The 19091-nt window shown below is 43.8% G+C and overlaps 2 protein-coding genes across 5 annotated transcripts in view; one reads left to right on the top strand and one right to left on the bottom strand.

The window, feature by feature from the left end:
• The window catches only part of pkn2a (protein kinase N2a), a 58385-nt gene extending 52011 nt beyond the window's left edge, over positions 1 to 6374 (top strand). For all 4 annotated transcript variants that reach the window (XM_079243611.1, XM_079243612.1, XM_079243613.1 and 1 more), the window contains exons 21-23: positions 3158 to 3265; positions 4565 to 4645; positions 4725 to 6374. In XM_079243611.1, coding sequence (XP_079099737.1) covers positions 3158 to 3265; positions 4565 to 4645; positions 4725 to 4928 — 393 coding nt within the window. In that variant the 3' untranslated portion in view covers positions 4929 to 6374. The remainder of the gene's footprint in view (positions 1 to 3157; positions 3266 to 4564; positions 4646 to 4724) is intronic.
• Positions 6375 to 6533: 159 nt separating this feature from the next.
• gtf2b (general transcription factor IIB) lies at positions 6534 to 18481 on the bottom strand. Its single transcript, XM_079243223.1, has 7 exons — positions 18398 to 18481; positions 16631 to 16743; positions 13343 to 13476; positions 13103 to 13249; positions 11341 to 11470; positions 10793 to 11074; positions 6534 to 6911 (listed from the first exon to the last, which is right to left on the bottom strand). Exons 1-7 carry the CDS (start codon positions 18412 to 18414, stop codon positions 6778 to 6780), a joined length of 957 nt encoding a protein of 318 aa, XP_079099349.1. The 5' UTR covers positions 18415 to 18481; the 3' UTR covers positions 6534 to 6777.
• Positions 18482 to 19091: the final 610 nt, after the last annotated feature.

Consider the following 19091-nt stretch of genomic DNA (forward strand, 5'->3'; position numbering starts at 1 on the left):
CCACTGGTTCCTCGTCCAGCGTAAATGCTCCCTGGCCCACGCAAGACGATGATGCCTGTGCCTGGTGGTGTGGTCAGGTACCCGTGCAGGTCGTCTAGCACGCAGACCACGCTGATGGAAACGGTTTGGAATGGTCTGACGTGACACTTGGGTGCCTCTCACCTCTCTTAAACGTGCCTGGAGTTGAGTGGCATTCATCATCCGGTTTCTCAGGGCAGTGTTCACAATGTAGCGGTCATCAGCAGGGGATGTGGCCAAAGGACGTCCACTTCTAGGCCTTTCTGTGACTCTTCCAGTCTCTCCATATCTCTGTTGCAACCTGCTGATGACACTCTGTGACACTCCAAGCTCAGTGGCCACTTCTGTCTGAGAACGTCCTGTTTGAAGCTTCGCAATGGCAACTGTTGTTCCATTGTTAGGTGTCGTCTTGGTCTCATGATGTCAAAATGTGAACAGCATGATGAGGACAACTGTTTAAACACCAGCTCTAATTGAACCAGGACATTTATTGGTCAATTCAAGGATCACACACCTGCCGTGATTTTTGCCGTTAAGCTCCTTGTTAGAGAACAGCAACTTGTGCAAAATCTATTGAAACATTTAACAGTTGGACATGTGCATTTAAAAGCTTAGAGAAGATCACATTAAGTTCACCTGTACAGGTTTGAATGCATTTTAGGCTTGTTGTGAAATTTCACCCAAAAGCTGAATATCCCTAACTTTTTGTGAATAGTGTATCTGTCCCTGCTTGACCTGTAATAATAATAATCAATGGTGGGTAATAATGAGAATGCAGTCTTTTGGATGTACCAAAATACTATCATCTAGTACAATGAAGTATGTTACAACACCACTTGGGTACATTTCATCCTGAACACAAAGAAAAGCCTGCAGGTTACTTTAGAAATAAACTATCATTTATAGAAAAGATGTTTTACTAAAGCAGCATCGTCTCATAGTAAACTTCACTCACCTGAAGTCGTTTGCAGAGATTCCTGCTTTAAAATGTTTTATACTTACGCAGAAGAATGGATAATAGTACTGACACGGTTTTAATTATAGTTACCTACAATCCAGCCACTAAAACTAAAGACGCATTTCTTAGTATGTATCTGTGGTCCATGGGACGGGTGGGGGGGCTCCACATTATTATCGTTAATAAAAAGGGCGCCCTGCAGAAAAAGTTTGGGAACCACTGCTCTACACAAACACGTGATCCGAGTACTTTTAGAAACCGTTTTGTTTTGAAAGACGCTGATGACACTGATTGTAAACCTTCTTCAGGGGAACTAAATGGACATGGCCCAAATGGAAGTCAGTTTGTTCAGTGGTGTGAAGAGTCCAACCTGAAGCTAAACACGTCCAAAACCAAAGACATGGCCGTTGATTTCAGGAGGATAAAAGACACACCAGAAGTCACAACCATCTCTGGTCAAACCGTCAAACTAGAGCAGAGCTACAAATATTTGGGAACTGTGACTGACAGCTCACTCAGCTTTGAGGAGAACTCTGAAGTTGTGTATAAAAAAGGGACATCAACGTCTTTTCTGCCTCAGAAATCTGTCATGTTTTAATATTGACAAAACAACACTCTCTCTTTTACACATCTGTTATTGAATCGATTTAGTCATTTTCCTTGGTAGCCTGGTTTGGCAGAAATAAAGTCAGTCAGATGATTTCATGGTCCAGTAGGCTGATTTGTGAGCCTCAGCCGAGTCTTGAGGCCCGGTACGCCAGGCAGGTACGACGTTCAGCCTCTACTATTGTGAGCTGTGACTCCCCTCCTTTATTTGTGGAGTTTCACGTCTCCCATCTGGACGCAGGTTCCAGGTGCCGAGCTGCAGGACAAAACCTTATAGGAACAGTTTTGTTCCATCTGCAGCAGTCATTCTTAATAAATTTTAGGATTTTAAATGATTTTTATCTATTAATGTAACTGTTTATTGATTTTTGACTTTGCAAATGTCAGAATGTTTTTATGTGTCTATTTTATTTACTGTCTTTTGTGACACTAAAGCTGAAATTGCCGTACAACAAATCTACCTACGGGTACAAATAAAGTCACCTGAACCTGATCAATAATCACTGGCAGATCAAGTTAAAGACACGATGGATGAAAAAGGCAGAAACGGTAAAAACAGGTGATATTTTTCACTGGTTGAGGCTAAAAATGATTCTGATTCTGTTTAAGTTACGTTTAACTGATCCGTGACGTCACGAGGTGATCAATTTCATCTCTTCTGAATGAAATGGAGACGATTGATCCGCTGTCTTTACCTTCATTCAACTGAAATGCTCCAAAACAGACTATAATAAACATATTTAATGATCAATAATGTGACGATTAGTGTCACAGCAATACAATATCTAACTGACTCGATACAACAGTAGAGATTTTACAGTATTTGCAGCGCAGAAAGAGACGTAATACTCCAGAGGATACCCAAACCCCACCTTTGACGAGACCCCCGCAATCTGCTGAGGATACGGTGGCGCTGTCGATCTTCGGATCGGTGGTGCTGACTGCGACTGTTGACGAAGATGGATGTTTTTCTTTGATGTAACTGTGGGGAAACTCTGCCGCTGGACACACACACACACACAGACTGCCTGAAGTTAGCTTCAGATTGGTGACGCACGCAGCCGTTTGGACTCCTCCTTCAGTCAGGATGAATGATCCTGCAGAGCTTCTAGATTCATCAACACACACTGCCTCTGCTTTGTAAAACTTTTATCTCGGTCGTCAAAATGCAAATAAGACGTATTTTATTGGTTTATTTCCAGCATCAGACCTTGTTGTCCAGGATTACTGCCTGCAGGCCGAGTCCTGTCGCCACCTGCTGGTATTTCTTCTTGTTTTAAATGGTTTGTTAAATCTCTAGCAGGTGCTCCTTCATTTCAGAAATAAAAATGGCATGGTAATATTCTGGTGTTTTGTGGGAGGAACATGTGTAAAACATGCGGTTCTGAGGACCTGGATTGGGAACCACTGGTCTGGCTGGTATCATGGTGGGCTGTTAACTGGAACTGCTGGATAAAAATGTTCATTTAAAGCTTTGAGCAGAAATAAATACGAGTTTCTGACGTTTTTGTTCCACTGGACTCGAAATGAGGTAAGACGAGTGTTTAATGCTTCTGTATTTGTCTCTTTTTCCAGTCGCCGTTCCCCGGTGACGATGAGGAGGAGGTGTTTGACAGCATCGTCAACGACGAGGTCCGCTACCCGCGGTTCCTCTCCACAGAGGCCATCTCCATCATGAGGAGGGTTCGTATCCACACGTCTGCTTCAGACCTTTTCTGCACCACAAACACTCCAAGCTGTTGCTTCAACCTCGTGTTGATCAGGCGTCTTTTTTCTGCTTCTGATGGAAAACCCAAAACAAACACCGTTTATCTTGACGACGCAGGCCGTTGGTATGATGTTGGTCCTAAAGGTAGCTGAGACACGTGACATGTGCCAGGATGATGTATATATGTCATCATGTCAGAGTAAAATCAGCTGGAACACAGTAGGAAATGTAAATGTTACCTCCTCCCAGTGGGCAGTGGCCCTGTTCATCTGGGAACCAGTAAAGTCATGTCTGATGAGGAACTTTGTCAAAGTAGGAGCTAAACAAGCAAATCTGAGTTTTCCAGATGTTTTAATGAAGCTAAACATGTGGATGATGATGATGATGAACACCTCTAGCAATGATCAGTCAGGAGAAGCACTCCGAAAATTTCTGCTGGTGCACCTGAGTTAAAAGGTTAGAGGGAAACCAGTGCAAGAAGTTAGTTTGAAGTCCTGCAGAGCGTTTTTCTTCTGCTTGGGGTTTTAACCATAGACTGTACATAAAAAGATGGGCGGAGCCTCCATGACGTCACCCGTAGGTTTATGAAGAGCTGAATTGAAGCTCTGTGGGCGGTTCCTACCGTCGCCATCTTGGCAGAGGCATGCGCGTCGTCTCGCCTGGAAAATACAAATATGGGCAAAGAGGTGGAGCTGAGAGGGGGGCTGTGAGCGTCATGGTGGATGATTGACATCGAGCGAACTCTGACCTGCCTGTAGCTAAGAGCTAACCGAGCTAACCTGGAGCTAACCAGCTAACGGGTGTAAACGGGCTACAGCTAAGTTAAGATATTAACCAGCTAAAAACCGCGGTTGTTCTACATTCTTCTGACTTGAAGCGGGAGATCGGGTACCTGTCAATCAAAAAGACACGCTCCTAAATATGCCAAATTTTGAGATTAAATTACTTTTAAAACGGTTGAGTTAGAAAAAAATTCACTCCCCCCACAGTTGTCATGAAAGTAAACCTGGTTTTTGTACCAGGCTGTAAACATGTTTATTTCTGCTGTGAAGTTGGTCTTTTTAACATGGGAGTCTATGGGGATTTGCTCTGTTTTGCAGCCCCTAGTGGATGAAGGGGGAACTGCAGTTTTATGCTTCACTTTTGTCCGGATGGCGCCAGTCATTCTGCGTGTGGTCCTCTGCATTGTAGCCAAGAGGCTTATTAACGTGTTTTTTAACGAGTTAAACATTCTTGGAGGCGGCGGCTGCGTTCTAATCTGCGTGTGTGTTTAGCTTTTGAGGAGGAACCCCGAACGGCGGCTGGGAGCAGGAGAAAGGGACGCCGAGGAGGTTAAGAAGCATCTTTTCTTCAGGGTAAGACACTTGGTCAGGTTTTTTCTGAATCTCAAGTCGTATAAGACTTCATCTGACATGATGTCTCCTCCTGTGGCAGAACATGGATTGGAACGGGTTACTCGCCAAGAAGGTGAAGCCGCCGTTTGTGCCGACCATCCAGGGAGCCAACGACGTCAGCAACTTCGACGATGAATTTACCTCAGAGGCTCCGATCCTGACCCCTCCCAGGGAACCCCGAGTGCTGAGCTCAGAGGAGCAGAACATGTTTTCTGACTTCGATTACATCGCTGACTGGTGTTAGTTTGACCTGAACACACACACACACACACACACACACACACACACACACTGTGAACTAAGCACAGCAGAGACTAAATCCTCCCATCCTCCCTGCCCGACATTTCAAGGAAACGTAAAGCAGGCTTGCCAGGCCTTCGGAACTCTGTGCCATTGAGAAGGAAGTCCAGATGATGCCTCCCGAGGACTCGAGTTGTTGTTTTTATTCCACATGAAGAGCTTTTGTGTTTTCTCTCCTTTTTTTTTTTTTTTTAAAGAAACAATGAACTAGTGCAGGAGTGGAGGTAGAGGGACGTCCTCCTGCAGACCGCCATCGCTGTCTGACCACTGAGAATGTTTTACATACGAACTCTGAGAAGACACCATCACAATCATGTTATCCAGTGTCACCGTCTTCTTTTCTTTTTCTGTTTTTGGGGCCTGTACAGATCGTATTCAGTAGTATATGTTGTTTCCGTGTGAAGCTCTCGCTGTAGCTTTGCAGAGATGGGAGTCTGAAACAAACTGCTGGAGGCGTCGCCGCTCAGCAGCCATCAACAAACATCCTTACTACTGTCGCTGCTTCTCCACCACCTGAAAAACCCAGTTAATCCCAACACCACCGAAACAGTTCGGTCATTTCGATACAGCGCTGATACTCTGCTGCCCTCTGCTGGCGCTGCGGTGCAACTGCACCCCGCAGCGCACTTCTTCTTCCTTCTCGCTTTAATACCTCAGTGAAATGAACTCAAACTGATTTCCACAGCAATGAGGCTACAACAGGGACTTAAGTTTCTTCATGTTTGAAACTAACAAGTACAAGTCAAAAGCACAAGTATTGATTAATCCAGCAAGTCTGTAAACACATCAGTTTTACAGGCCTGGAAATAAAAGCCTGAAAAGACCAATAAATGCTACAAGTCGAATTTGAAGCTCATGTTAGAGTCTAAAAAGATGCGTAAATGTTGCTACTCTGAAGAACGTTTGTCCCGCCGTGGTCTTGTACTTGTTAGCCTCAGATATAGAGATAAAAGTAATAAAACATGTCCTTGACTGGGTTCCGTACTCCGTAACAGATGCAAACAGCAGCTCTAGCTTGCCGTCAAGATGCCATTACAGTGTTCCCCACACCTGTCCAGAAAGACCTTTTCCAGCCGGAGCAGTGCAGCAGTTTGCATGTTGTGACTAAATGTTTCAGACCTGTTGATATGAATCACTACGGGGGGGTTGTTATATATACATACTGTATGTACACAAGCTGAAAGCACTAATTTTATCAATAGATTAAGTATCTACCTTTCTTAAATAAGAAAATAGATTGTAAAAAGGTTTTTTTTTTTATTCTTGTGCATGTTGTCAGACCAGACGTAAACTGTGTGGATGGTACACGAACTACTCGTCACAAATGTTGCCGTTCATGTCGGTGTAAAAACGAATCGCATTGTTGCCGCCACGGTTTGTTGCCCATCATCGATGCACAAATTAAACATTTGTAATAGTGGCTCTGCTGTTGTTACTAAAACCAGGAGCGCTTTTAATGAAACTTTTATTTTTTTTAATTACTTGAAACAATTCAAAGAAGAAGAAGAAGAAAAAAAAAGTCATTTTCTAACAAAGTTTTTATGCGTACAGTATGAAAGCAGCCTAAAATGTCGCGCAGCCGTAGACATAAACATGGTACAGTATATAAAGTCAAATGAAATACTGGGTGTTCGATCTGGAATGTGTGTCCGCTTCATTCCTGTCATCTCCTTGTCTCAGGCAGGACAAGAGAAATCGTTCAATCCAAAGAAAACAAATTGTTTATATATATATATATAAAAAAAAAAGTATAGCAGAGAAAGGTCGGCTCTGGATCTTCGGCAGAGTCTTCTTCACAGTTGTGGCAGTTTATCAACAGGCGTGTCAAACTTGAAGTCTGGAGGGAAAAGTTCGGCTGCACGTGGGTAAATGAGTCTGTACGACTGCCTGATGGTGACGTCTGCAACGCCGGCGATGTCTCCAATTTCTGCAGAACAGAAAAGGTGAACGATATTTATCTCATCTCAGCCTCATGGCCTCAAACTGCTATAAAATCAAACATTTTTGTGCCTTTTTTAATAGATCACCACCAAATATTTAATCAAGTAAAGCTTTTTAATTCTTTAAATGCAAGTGTATATGAATTGCTGCAGGTAACGTGTCCACCAGTTTTCTAATAAAACTGGCATTTAAAGGGTCAAAATCCTAAAAAATGGTTAAATGTTTGGACATGACTTTAAAATAAAAAGATCTTTAACAACTTTAGACCAGTTAGAAACAAATTAATCATAAAAGCCTTTAAACGCTTTAAATGCCAGTTTGTTTGAGGTACAACATGTCCACCAGGGGGCCCAAGCCACCATTTTCTCAAGTGTTTTTATAATAAAATGGTGCTTAAAGGGTCAAAAATCCTAAAACTAATTTAAAAAAATTTTTTTTAATTGTAAAAAAAAAAATTTTTTTAAAAAAATAAATCCTACATTTTAAGATTTAAAATAAAAAATCCTAAAAAGTCGAATTAAAAAAGTATATATATATATATATATATATATATATATATATATATATATATATATATATATATATATATATATATATATATATATATATATATTTTTTTTTTTTTTTTTTTTTTTTTAAATCTTTTTTTGTTTGTTTTTTTTAATTTAAAATAAAAAAAATCCTATAAATAGTAGAATGTTTAGATGTTTTAAGCAGGTCTGAAGTTATTTAAATAATTTGATATTTATGTTTGTGCGTGACATTGATCACCAGCAGCTGTTTCATGTATAAAAACACGTCTGAGTCAAGATGATCTGAAAGAAACATGTAAAAGTTGAGAAAAACTAAACTGCCAGGAGGGCATTAGTCAGGGGGGTCCAAAGTCGGTCCTCTGGGGCTACTGTGCTGCTGGTTTTCCATGTATCCCTGCTCCAACACACCTGGCTTCCTTTAAATGGCTCCAACAGCCTATGAGGTTCCGTAGAGTAACTGATTCATTAGGGTCAGGTGTGTTGGAGCAGGGATACGTGGGAAAACCTGCAGAATTGTGGCTCCAGAGGACCGGAGCTGGACACTCCCGGTCACACAGGAAGTGGCGATTCTTACTGGGACCTCTGTGAAAGGGTCCCAACAGAGTAAGTGGAAACGGACCAGTTGGTGGGAACGGGGCTAAAGTTCCCGCTGTGGCCCAGGTGTTAAAATCCTGTCATCACCGCCGCGTGTTTTCTTCATACTGGTGTAAAACATGTTAAATATGTGCAAGTTTTTCCTCATCCAGTCGCTTCCCAGTGTGGAGTCCCTGGGTTCAGTCTTCTCAGGTGGGTTTAACTGGACTGACTGGTGTAACGACAGCCTCCTGCTGATTTGGCTCTCCAGGATAAATGCAGGATTCCTGTTGGATTTCCAGACGTTAAACACTACTAGCAGCTCCACCGGCGCTTCAGAGGCAACGTGGGGCTTTTAAATCCCGGAGAAGCTCCGCCTGTCGTCTCTGAATGCAACGCGTCCGGATCATCTGGAGGTTCCCGAGCGCGTCCGGATCATCTGGAGGTTCCCGAGCGCGTCCGGATCATCTGGAGGTTCCCGAGCGCGTCCGAATCATGTGGAGGTTCCCGAGCGCGTCCGGATCATCTGGAGGTTCCCGAGCGCGTCCGGATCATCTGGAGGTTCCCGAGCGCGTCCGGATCATCTGGAGGTTCCCGAGCGCGTCCGGATCATCTGGAGGTTCCCGAGCGCGTCCGGATCATCTGGAGGTTCCCGAGCGCGTCCGGATCATCTGGAGGTTCCCGAGCGCGTCCGGATCATCTGGAGGTTCCCGAGCGCGTCCGGATCATCTGGAGGTTCCCGAGCGCGTCCGGATCATGTGGAGGTTCCCGAGCGCGTCCGGATCATGTGGAGGTTCCCGAGCGCGTCCGGATCATGTGGAGGTTCCCGAGCGCGTCCGGATCATCTGGAGGTTCCCGAGCGCGTCCGGATCATCTGGAGGTTCCCGAGCGCGTCCGGATCATCTGGAGGTTCCCGAGCGCGTCCGGATCATCTGGAGGTTCCCGAGCGCGTCCGGATCATCTGGAGGTTCCCGAGCGCGTCCGGATCATCTGGAGGTTCCCGAGCGCGTCTGAGCAGATTTAAGGACGTCCTGCTTATTTCCAACATTCCTGGCGACCAGAGGTGGAAATTCCTGATCCAGAAAGTAGAAGTCCTGCCATGTTTTTGGATCTACCTGTACATTTAGAAAGGTGTTAACTGGTAAATAAATCCAGCTGGTTTGCTGACTGGTTGGAGCAGCTGGCGGACTGGACTTTTACTTTCTGGACCAGGAATCGCCACCTCGGCTGGCGACTGCGATAGAATATTTCACGTTAGCTGCTACGGGGGTCTGAAAAACAGAAAAGCTGCGTGTTGGAACCAGAGCAGCCTCCATCAGACTCGCGCCGGGTCTCTGAGCTGCAGCTGGAGGCTGTTTGGAGAAGAAAAATATCGTCTGTTCTCAACGAGACACCGAAGGTCCGGCTGGTTCGTAGACCACAAGCTGCAGGTGGGAACCCCACCTGGAGCTCCATGCTGCAGGACGCCACCTCTGCAGAACATGAGGTTACCAAGGAAACAGGATTCAGGGGAGCAAACTGACCTGACAGGTAGGTGAAATCTGGAACCTCCTGTTTACCAGAAAAGCTTTTATTCATGTGCATGTAAGACATTTCAGCAGGAAGTTTTCCAGTTTATTTCCTCTAGAGAGGTTCATCAGACCTGCAGCAGGCCGGGTTTCGAACCTGCAGCAGCGACTGCCTGTCAGCTCTGTGAACAAGCAGCGCATCATGGATAAACTTTCTTTTCACTTTACTTATTATTCTTATAAATCCACGCTGGTCTCTCCTTCAGGGCTTTAGGGGACCTGGATCTTCTCCAGAAGAGCCTCCAGCTGCAGCTCAAAAGCTCCGAGTCTTTCTGGCGACACTCCGTGTCCGGCTAGTTCGTTTCGCTGGCAACGCCTTCAGGTCCCGTTTCTAAACCTTCTGGACGTAGTCTTCCTTCCTGTCAGTCACCTGGAGGAGACGACTTGGCTGCATTTTCCACTCCGTCTCCTCAACCTGATTTATTTCTGTTTTTTTTCATCTTATTTCATTTATCAGGGGTGGGGAAAATCAAATCGAAAAATCTGGATTTTTTTGGCTTCACAATTTTTAAATAGATTTTTTGTTTCAAATAAATAAATCTAATTCATTACATAAAATTTGTCATTTTTATTATTTTTATTGATCTTTTAACTTGTCTTCTTGGACATTATAGCAGCAGAATGATGGTCTGGATACTGGGTGGTTTTTAAAAACAAGAAAAATGACGAGTTTTTAAAAAAAAAAAAAAAAGGTTTATACATTTATTTTTTCTTTGAATCTACAAAAAATAGCAACATTGGAGAATTGTGAGAATCGCAATTTAAATCGAATCGGCACTCAAAAATTCTGAATCGAATCGAATCGTCACAGTGTTTATACATTTACTGACACTTTTCTGTGGTGATAATTAAAACGCAGCTTTTAAGCGTTTATGAATCAGAAGCTAACTTCAGAGTCATCACTGGTCCAAAAAGTAAAACCAAATGTTTGGCGCTTTTTCCACCGCTGTGGTTCCAGTTCTGGTTGTGATTCCACATCCGAACCAGTTCAGGCTCCATCAGCGAGTCTCTGTGCTCCGAGGCAGACCGCCATGACTCACAATCCTGCTTCTTCTGTCTGGATATGAAGCATTATCCGCCAACAACCCCCCCGCCGCGCAAAGAGCTGCGTTCAGTCAGCGAGGCTCTAACCCGCTTTCAGGAACTGCGTTCCAGTAACCCGGTCTGCATCTGAAAACACCTGCAAGCCTCACCTTTCTGGGTCTTCTTCTCTGCGGAGGCCTGGGACGCCATGTAGATGGCGGCTGCCGCCACCGAGATGGGACTCCTGCCAGGAACCAGGTCCAGCTCCACCGCTTTCCTGGCGATGAAGGTGGCCGCCATTTGCACCTGCTTGGGCAAACCGAGGTTGGAGCAGAAGCGGGACATGAAGTCTCCGGTGGTGATGAGGTCCACGCTGGTCTCCAGCGCCTTCAGGATCAGCTTGAAGCACCGACCGATCTCCTTCTTGGAAATCCTGGAAACGGCACAGATCTCTGCGGGAACGAGACGGACCGTCAGAGAAAACCCCCTGCTTTGGGTTTTTCCTGTTAAACATCTACTGGGATCTGTGTGAGGAAACACACCACCTCACGCCGCTTTCAGCTGCAGATCTAAACTCTGGATTGTCATCTCCAGGTCGAAGAAAAGAGAAAGATAATCCCAAACAGCTGAATTCTGCAGCAGGACTCTCACTCTTATTTTACTTCTCTAATCTGTCAAACAGCTTAAAAACCGGAAGAAATCAAACTTTTCTTCGGACCTTTAAAGGTTCTGGGCACGCCCTCTTGTCTGCAGGCGATGTAGAGGCAGGCGGACGCGATGGCGTCGTTGGCTCGGCCCTTCAGGCTCTTCTGCTCGTAAACCTGCTTGAATAAGTTGTTTGTTCTGTCCTGCAGAGAAGAAGAAACAAGCAGAGGCGTTTGCTGAAGGAGATCCACCACATGAAGCCAACATGCTCCTCCCAGTCTGTCCGTCGGCTCCTCCCAGTCTAACGTGGTCCCAACAAAAGGCCCAGTCTGAAACAGATCTATGCTTCACATCTCTTTCATTCCCTCTGATCACATGTAAAAAACACAGAACAAACATAACCAGAGGCAGCTTACAGGGAAAAACCAGTAGCCTGATGGATTGGCTGACTTTCTGCCCTGCTGCTGGTCTGTCGTCCTGATTGGACGTTACCGTCAGTTTACGCTCTCTGATTGGTGGAAAGTTTGACAGGAAGCGTCTTCATCATATTTCTAGATTAAAATAGGCAACAATAGAAATGACTGATTAATTTTATGATAAAAATGTGATGATTAACGGCGTTATGGTGGATTTACCACACAGAGCAGGGGGGTCCGAAGTCGGTCCTCAAGGGCCGCTATCCTGCAGGTTTTCCATGTATCCCTGCTCCAACACATCCGGCCTACATTAAATAGATCCAATGAAGTTCTGCATTCGTGGCAGTCAGGTGTTTAAAGTACATGGAAAACCTGCAGGATTGTGGCCCCTCGGGGACTGGAGCTGGACGCCCCTGACAGAGTCTCTGAATAAACATATTTGTGGCGGGATCATAAACCTCCTGGACGGATAGAAATGCTGGAAAACCTCCGTAGATCACATAAATTGTGAATTATTGATGGAAAAATCTAGGAGCTATGATATTTTGAGGCTCTGGAGACTGTAGAAGATCTCCTGCTTCAACCACAGAGGTGTTTAAAGTAGAAGTAAAGATAAAGTAGAAGTTCTGCCATGTTTTTGGGTCTACAGGTGTTTACACAAACAGACTGGTCTACCTGCAGTGGAGCTGAGCTGCTTACATTCAGCTGGTTTAGGGACTGGTTGGAAGGGGCTGCCGGACAGGACTTCTACTCCCTACACCTCTCAGTATAACCCCCCTGATTGGCATCATAAACCTCAATCTGGGGGTCCAACACAAAGAACTGAGATAATGTTCCCAGCCAAGGTTGGAGGAGGTAAAGTATAGAAGTGTCCTTCTCAGCTGAATGTTTGTCACACGGTCGGCTGGCTCCTCCCTGCAGCAGGAAAACCTTTTCACTGAGACTGTTCTCTAACACTTATCCGGGCACAGCGTTACGCGGGAGCGGCGCTCGGAGGCGGCGGCGTTTTAGAGGTTCAAGTGAAAACTACCTGGCTGCTCTTACAGGTCAAGTTGTGCTAAAAGATTCACAACACAAGAACAGAAAACACCACAAAGCCTCTGAAGAGCTCAGAACCGACGTCCAACGGGTCTCCAACAGAACCGACTGCCATGATGTGGCGCTTTCAGCTGGGTTGCCATGGTGACACAGGCTGGTAAACCTCACGAAACCGAAAACCCAAAGCTGAACCTGGAGTTACCTGTTTAAGCCTCTAATCCAGGCCTCACTGGTCACCAGAAACTGGTCATACTGGAGTCATGGAGGTTTAAAAGAGGGTCAGCTGACCTCAGATCACACACTGATGCGTGTGTGTGTGTGTGTGTGTGTGTGTCATATGATCCTCTGCAGGCTCTCGCCGTGACCAGATTTTCTACTTACGATGATGTTCCTAGGCAGGTTGATGCGATCCGCCATGGTGCTGATCTCTTTGAAAGCGTTCAGCATGGCCCGGTCCGAGCTGCTCATGGTCCGCCGGTTCTGATACTTGGAGTTGCCGAATTCATCGAAGCTGGCGGCGCCGGTTCCCTGCGGAGGAAACGTTTACACGATGTAGTCCCATGACTTACCTGCAGATACTTTCGCCTCTGACGGCTACGAAGGACAAGGTGCCCCCCCCACCTTGCTGATCATGGTGCTGAGGTCTCCTCCGTTCAGCAGCGGGTTCTGAGCGTCTCCCACTCTGGATGGATCTTTGAGAGCTTTCTCGTTGGAAAACGTCCTCCACTCTGAGCCCACGTCGATCACACGGTCACCTGAGGAGAGAAACCCAATGAGCAGCTGGAAGTTTCACGCCTCCATCTCAGGCTGCATGATGTGTTGCATCGCTGTGGAAAAATCAACCAGAGGACGGCGCAACATTCGGGGTCTCACATCCTGCAGCTGCTGTCTGAACACATCTAAGTGCATAAAGGTGTGTTATGCACCAGAAATGAAAAGGGTGTTAGGACCGGAGGGAAAACTCTGACCACCACCATCTCCGGTTATGGTGACCCTCTGTTCCTGGAACCATGAACCAGGCCTGAGGATTAAAGCTGATATTTTAATCCCATCTTTCTGTCCGGTTTGCTGTTCGTCAGTCTGACATAAAGAAACATTTATCTCCTTAGAGGTGAGCTGGAGCTGCGGCGGCAGGGAGTTAAGCTCGCATCAGAGGCATGGCGGCGCCGCTCGTCTCCCGTCTGACCCGCTCGCCACCGAGGGGCCTCATTAGGGAAGAACTCGGCGTTCCCTGGAGCTTCAGCTTTCCATCTGCATCACATTCAGACTTTTTACTACATACAATCTCCAGCTGCAGATGACCTCATCTGTAGGCTGAGGTGGGAAATCTTCCAGCACACAGGTAGAGGAGTCTGACTGCTCCTGCAGGTGATATGTATTTAGTCTGCTACTAAAACCAGACGGGATCCGCAACGTTTCTTTTCACAAGCGGCTCAACGTTTAGAGCGGGGGTGTCAAACTCCATTCGTAACGGTCCGGTATCCGGCAGGTTTTTGTTGTTTCCGTCTACCAACACAGCTGATTCGAATCAAATGGATCCAGCAGCTTCTTGTCAATATATTTATATGGCTGCTCGATTATGACAAAAATTATAATCACGATTATTTTGACTGAAATTGAGATCTCGATTATTTAACACAATTATCCAGTATTTTTAAACAACGCTGCGCATCGTGGTGTTCTAGACGGTTGAGAGGAGATAAATAACATTGGTGATGTTATCTAAGACACAAAGAAGAAGCATTGAACAGTCTCACTGAGGTGGGCAGGAATGATTTCCTGTAACAGTCCGTGTGACAGCGAAGCTGTCATAACGTCATATTATAACCAACTGTCACATTATAACCGTCTAATGTACGGTTCCGAGTTGTTTAATCTGCTTTTACCGCTTCTATAGGAACTATTTTATGTTGGCCTGGATGTACGTTTTATACCAAACAACCGCTGTCAGGCTGCAGTGCGTTTCTCTCATTCACCTGTTAAAAGACAGCTGATCTGAACCAGCTGGTTAACGCGTTGCTATGGTAACGCCCCGTAACGGAGGGATATTACAGTGTTTAACTCGCCGAACTCTGTATAGGAAAATAATTCAGCCAGTTGTCGCTGACAATGGTATAAACTATGTTTAGGTGAACTTCCACAACCTACTGCAGTTATTCTACATGGACCTGCAGCCGGAGCCGACTGAGACTGGCCGCCTGGGAGTGCTTTAGGACGGGAGAGGCTCCCGCTGCTCCTTCCTTACAGTAACTGCAGAACAATATGTGCCTTCAAGTCAGTCGCCAAAACACCAGAAAAGTCTCTAATAACTCCAGTAAAAGCTGCTAGATTTGTCACTTTTAACAAAAAAGTCTCCAGATTTAGAGAGAGAGTCTCCAAGTTGGCAACAGTGTCTGAATGAAAGCAAAGCGGCTGTGGGAGGAGTTTACAGCACAGCGCTGCAACGCCAGAGACGCTCGATGAGCAGCTGAAGACAGCAGGAGAGGAAACTACAGAGAGAAAAATAGTCACACCCTTTTATTTTTATCATCGTTGAAAACCCAGATCGTAGTTGAGATTAAAATCCAATTAATCGCCTGGCCCTACATATTTATGGATTTCGGTCAGGTGTGTTGGAGCATGGAGACAACAAAAACCTGCTGGATACCCTCGAGGACGTTTGACACCCCTTGGTTTAGAGGCTAACACTCATGAAACAAGTCTGGAAGAGAATGTCAGAGCAAACTATGCTTAGAAACAATTTAGCTGTTGAAGGTGAAGAGTGATCGTTGTTAGCGTGGTGTCACCCTGTCGGGGGGGGGGGGGGGGGGGGGGGGGCTGGGGGCAAACCAGGTAAGGATAAAAACTTCACATTTCTCCTGTTTTATCGTAATTTACTGTCATGCTCAGCATTAGTTATGCTGGTAATACAATACCTGAGGTGCTTAGTTGTCCCTGAACACCAACAACATGAATGTGAACTTTGTTATTGCACTAAACTTCTTATTTTTTAATTGTGAAAATATGTTTTAAAGGGTTAAAACTAAACACAGGTTGAGAAGGACTGAACGTGGAAACTTGCATGTGTGACGTACGACTGCAACAGACCAACACAAACACAAACATCACCTGTAACTCGGTGCATCTGTTCAGCCCTGAGATCCATACATCCCTACGAGACGACTGAAGGTTTGTTGACCGAGTTACGACATCAACTCACGCACTGAGTGACCAGCGTGACACCCGAACACCTTCAGGCGGAGGAGATCATTCACAAAATCTAAATTCCACTAAGAAAAGCTGTATTTTCAGCCTCAAACGGAGAGGATAGATGTGGTTATGGATTAAGACCCATAAAAATGTTTTGCCAGCAGAGCAACGCTCACTGCAAGCTTCATAAAGCGACGTCTTTACTGATTCAGCAACGGAATTCACTAAACTTCTGATTAAAAAAGGTGTTTTTGTTGCATTATTTTGTCATTTATTTCTCTAATAAAAAAATAAGTAACATTGAATACGGTACTTTTATTGCAATTTTTAATTAAAAATACTTCTATGCATATCTATTAACATAATAGGTCCTTCACTACCATCGTGGTTTATTGTTGAGGTGTTAACTTGTTGACACAGTCTGCCGTTTCATAGATACTACTTCAGATGGGAGGATCAACTGTGTAAGTGAATTAAAGCTGCAACATGAGGATTTTATGGTTTAGAGATAAATGTGGTTCTGTTTTGATCAATATATACAATGAGAATAGCATTTATAGGAATGTGCCATAACTTTTCCTTGTGTGCACGTTTGTAGCAGAAGTGTTGTCCAGAAATAAAACTGATCTGTAACGCCATGACAAAGTTCAGCAAAACCAAGATAAACGAAAAATTACAGGGGACAAAAGAAAGAATAAAAGTTTCATGATCTGTACTTGCCTACAACAAGGCCACATTCGGGACAAATCATGTCCCCCGCTCTGTAGTCCTCCACCAGTATGGCATCAGGATGGTTGGGACACTGGACTCTGGGCAGAGTCAGGCCTTCCCCGCTGCACAGGAAAACAACAAGGTCATGATGAAACTGCATGAAAAAGACAGCAAATCTTCTACAGGGTGCAAATGATGATGATGGTTGGAAATAAAACTTAGGAACATACTCTGCAGATTCACCCACAAAGCAAAAGACGTAAATATTCACTTGTAAAAATACATTTAAACAGAGCTGTAAATAAACAGCCATAAACTTTCCACATCCATTTCTCCAAGTAATCGAACATCTTTGCTGATGTGAATAAAAATCTGGAGAATAATCTTCCAAACTGACTCATTTTGGTCAACTTTGCTTTAATAACCCCTAAATTTGCCTGAACCTGACTAGGGCAGTGTCTTCTTCATACGCTGCAGTTATCAAGAGGTTTACATTACTGTAAGAAAGCCCTGCAGGTCAAAGTCCAACAGCACCCTCTGCTGGTGGAGAATTAATGTTGTTGCAACTTGTTGGGGCATTTCCAGCCACACTGACAAGCAGCAGGCCAATTACCAAAGGTCAAACTGATTGTAGTCCATACGTCTGACAATCAGCAAGCAGAAGGAAAATTTCCAGGATGGGAGATTGAGTTGGAGCTTCCAATTCAATCTGTTGGTTTCCTGATATAGGCTATTATGAATTGGCTTTCATTATGTTTTTTTTCCTGTCTGTAAAGCGTCTTGAGATGGCATTGCCATGATTTGACGCTATATAAATAAAGTTGAATTGAATTGAATCACTGCAATACAGATCGCCTAAAAACGTCCCAATACATAAACAATTCAGCTTCCCAATGAAATACTTTTTTTTTTTTTTTTTTTTTTTAAATGTGGTCGGCACACTGCAATTAAAAACCCTGGAGTTAAAATATACATTTATTCAATTATAAACAAATATATATATTTATTCAGTTATAAACATATATATTTGTTTATAACTGAATAAATATATATATTTATTTATTCAGTTATATATATTTGTTTATATTTATGCAGTTGTAAACAAATATATATATATTTATGCAGCTGTAAACAAATACATATATTTATGCAGTTGTAAAACATATATATTTATGCAGTTGTAAAATATAAATATTTATGCAGTTAAACAAATATATTTATGCAGTTGTAAACAAATGTATTTATGCAGTTGTAAACAAATATATATTTATGCAGTTAAACAAATATATTTATGCAGTTATAAACTAATATATATCCATGCAGTTATAAACTAAATGGAACATGAAGTTACACGGTGTTATGTGGAAATATAAATGTAATAAATGTAGCTGCTCCTTGTGACACTAGCTTATCTTTCCCCTTCCTGCTCCAAAAGCCACGTATTTCCACGCGGACTAGATGAAGCAGCTGGAGTGTACAATGCCAAACAGACAACTAAACACCAACAGAAAGCAGTGAGCACCAACAATCCTCTTTCCAATCATCTGTAAAGGAAACAGAACCAGTAACTTCTGGTAGCATCTAACGGCTAACAGATAGCTGTCAATGGATCCACTACCTCACGGATCACACACAAAGGGTGCCATGTTTTCACCCCCAACGTGATGCTTTCGTTTAATCAAACCCTGCACGACCTATTTTTCCCACCGTATGACTTTTAAAAAGTCATTCAGACAGAAAGAGGATGATTAATAGTTACAGAAAGTAGCTACGCACCGGCTTGTCGAGGTCATGTTGCTCGACGTTGTTTCCCCAACTCAAAGAAACAAATGAACGAAGAACCCATATTTATAGATGTTTCTGATCACGTGACGGTACGACGACGGCGAGCTGGTGGAGCCAAATATGCAAATTTGTTTTCTACTGAAACGAATTATTTATCAAAAAGAGATTTGCTTAGCTTGAATAGCTTCGAAATAGTTACATTTACGTAAACTGATTCATTGAATATTTGAGTTCTCTATAATAATCATTTTTAAGGTATTGTGTACTCTTCTGAAGACACAATTATCTTTATGCGTAATATTCTCTACAACCAATGTTACAGCCATATAGACCATACATGAAAGATTAACAAACTTTCGGTAGTAAATAAATAAATAAATAAATAAAAATACTTTTTAAAAAAAAAGTGAAGTCTATGTGGAAGTGCAAAAGACTAGAGTTCCTCTCTCATCCACTAGGGGCTCCAAAACGGAGCAAATCCTCATGGACGCCAATGTTAAAAAGACCAACTTTACAGCAGAGATAAACATGTTCACAGCCTGGTACAAAAAAAAAATTAGGTTTAATAATTCAGGTTTACCTTCATGACAACTGCGGGGAATGTGAATCTTTTTCTAACTCCTCCGTTTAAGGGCGTGTAGACAGCTACCCAATATAGCTACGAATTAGTTACATTTACGTAAAC

The sequence above is a fragment of the Telmatherina bonti genome, assembly GCF_933228915.1.
Source record: "Telmatherina bonti genome assembly, chromosome: 7".
In the NCBI taxonomy this organism is placed as follows: domain Eukaryota; kingdom Metazoa; phylum Chordata; class Actinopteri; order Atheriniformes; family Telmatherinidae; genus Telmatherina; species Telmatherina bonti.